Below are 2,500 nucleotides of genomic sequence, written 5' to 3'. Positions count from 1 at the left end.
TTGGTCGGCTCGCTCCGACAGTGTTACTGCTTTCATTCACAACGCAGCCGACAGTTTCCCTCAAAGGTTACGATCTTCTGGCAGCTGATTTAAAAGCCACTGAACGTTTCATTGGGTTTAAGTTTTATTTGTTTGTGTTGACAGCATATTAAAAACAAAAATCTCTTTCTCTCAGATATCAAAGACTCTCTGATGCAGGCCCTCGCCAGCTACGTCTGTTACCCACAATCCCTCAGGGCGGTGGAGAGGATCCCTGAGGAACAGTGAGTGCTCATTGGTTTAAAACTGTACTCCGTTATCTTTCTGATTAGTTGGACTGGGCAGTTTTCTTCTTTTGTAATCAACGGACAGATCAGCTTTTACAGATAGAAACAATATATTTGAGATAAATGTTGAGACGGAACAGAACGGCTCTTAAGGTCACAAGTGACTTTGTTCTCAACTGATTCTGGTTTTCACTCCATCTACTTGGAGCTTGGGAGGACCTCAAGGCTCAATATTTGGCCCTTTTTTTATTACCATGCTTCTCTTAGGTTCCGTTATATGCAGACGACGCACACATTTATCTGAGCTGTGACTCTGCAAACCTTTTTATACCAAGTCTTGAAGTCTTCATGACATTCACAAGTCTCCATGTCTCAGAGAGACGGCAGCTTCATCTGAGAAACGCATAGAATCCAGATCAATCGATCAGTAGGACGTCGCTGATGATTAACCGTTCTCTGGTTGCAGTGTCTTTAGTTATGAATGTTGTGTTTTCTGACAGTGAACTGAATAACTGTACACACTGGACACTTTAGAATAAATAACATTAATCATAGGGTAATTAAACTGTAGCTAATAGTTATTTTACTGTAAAAAGTGAAATAATTAATATTGTTATTATTGATGCTATACTTTGTCAGCTCATTGTTGCATACATGGTAACATTGTATAAACGATATTATTTCAAATAAATTGGAGCTGATATTTGTGAATGTTAATGGTTAATAATTAGGTAATATATTCTCTAAACATTTTTGGATGGCTATTAAAGTTGCAGGCTGTGATTATCATACTTCTTTAAATGGTTGATAAGTAGTTTATAAAGCATCTATTAACATTACAGCAGGTTTGTCTCTTTCATGTTCAGATGTTTAATAAGTCAGAGAGATGAAACGTGAGTACATTTTTTGGGCGCCTTCCTCTCCTCTGGAGGTTCATCAGCTTTATCACAATGTATTTAGAGAACACAAAGTCAGGACGACATGAAAGGAAATATGAGGAAAAACATCTGTGTTCATGTGGAAAATGAATTTGCAGCAGCGTGTTGTATTATTCATCGAGTTTTCTTACTTTCACACATAATAATAAACAATAATAATAATTAATACAATAATAATAAATATAATAGCAATCATCATAATACATGTAATAATTATAACAATAATACTAATTATAACAATCATCATAATACATTGAATAATCATGCTAATCATTATTAGCATTATTGGGTGATGTATTGAAGCTGGTTATCTGAAGTCAGAAGTCTCTCATGATCTCTTGTGATCTCTTGTGATCTGTTCTGATGTTATTTGCATTTCAGACGTGTTGCCATGATGAGAAACCTGCTGGCTCCATATGAACAGAGACCCTGGGCCCAGACCAACTGGATCCTGGTCAGACTGTGGAGGGTGAGCACACACACACACACACACAGACACACACACATATACACACACACACACACACACACACACACACACACACACACACACACACATATACACACACACATACACTAGGCTTGGGCGGTAATACGGTAATACGGTATACCACGGGTCTTAAAAAATAGCAACGGTATCAGTTTCAATACCGTCATTAAAAAAAATGCAATGCATTTATATAGGAGAGAGAGAGAGAGAGAGAGAGTGACCTGGTCTCAAAGAAGAACACGACTTCTGCAGTTTGGCAGTATTTCGGGTTCCGACCTAATGAGAAGTAGAGCTTAGTTCGGGCCCAGAAAATCAAGCCCGACCCGACCCGAGTCCGTGTGCGTTCTGTCCGAACCCGCACCGAACCAGGACCGGTCGGTCCCCGGTCCTGGTTGGCCCCGGTCGGTTCCCGGTAGAGGTAAGATCGGGCCTAAAAAAATCCAGCCCGACCCGACCCAGGCCCGCGGGATTAAAGCCCGACCCGGCCCGAACCCGAGCAATTAACTTGATTTGCAGGCCCGAGCCCGAACCAAACCCGAAATTTCATATTTTATTTGTGAGGACTCAGAGTACGTCCTTAAGAATCTAGCGCGGCACTTTAAGAGAGAGAGAGAGAGAGAGAGAGAGAGAGAGAGAGAGAGAGAGAGAGAGAGAGAGAGAGAGAGAGAGCGCAGAGAGAGAGACGGGGTCTGTGCTGCGGCTCCTGTCCCGTTTAGTTAAATAGCAATTACAGCGCCCTCTCTGTTTTTTTTTCCCTAATTATTTATTTTATAACAAATATTCCTCAGTTTAGTATCTTATTCTCC

At 40.8% G+C, this 2,500-nt stretch overlaps 1 protein-coding gene across 1 annotated transcript in view; it reads left to right on the top strand.

Annotated features, from left to right (window-relative positions):
• Positions 1-2,500, top strand: part of rnf123 (ring finger protein 123) — a 69,632-nt gene that overhangs the window by 38,355 nt on the left and 28,777 nt on the right. The window contains exons 29-30 of the mRNA XM_084031248.1: positions 176-263; positions 1,586-1,689. Of these exons, the coding sequence (XP_083887374.1) occupies positions 176-263; positions 1,586-1,689 (192 nt within the window). The remainder of the gene's footprint in view (positions 1-175; positions 264-1,585; positions 1,690-2,500) is intronic.

Source organism: Eutrigla gurnardus (genome assembly GCF_963514095.1).
Source record: "Eutrigla gurnardus genome assembly, chromosome: 2".
NCBI lineage: Eukaryota > Metazoa > Chordata > Actinopteri > Perciformes > Triglidae > Eutrigla > Eutrigla gurnardus.
This window is presented reverse-complemented; position numbering and strand designations above follow the sequence as displayed.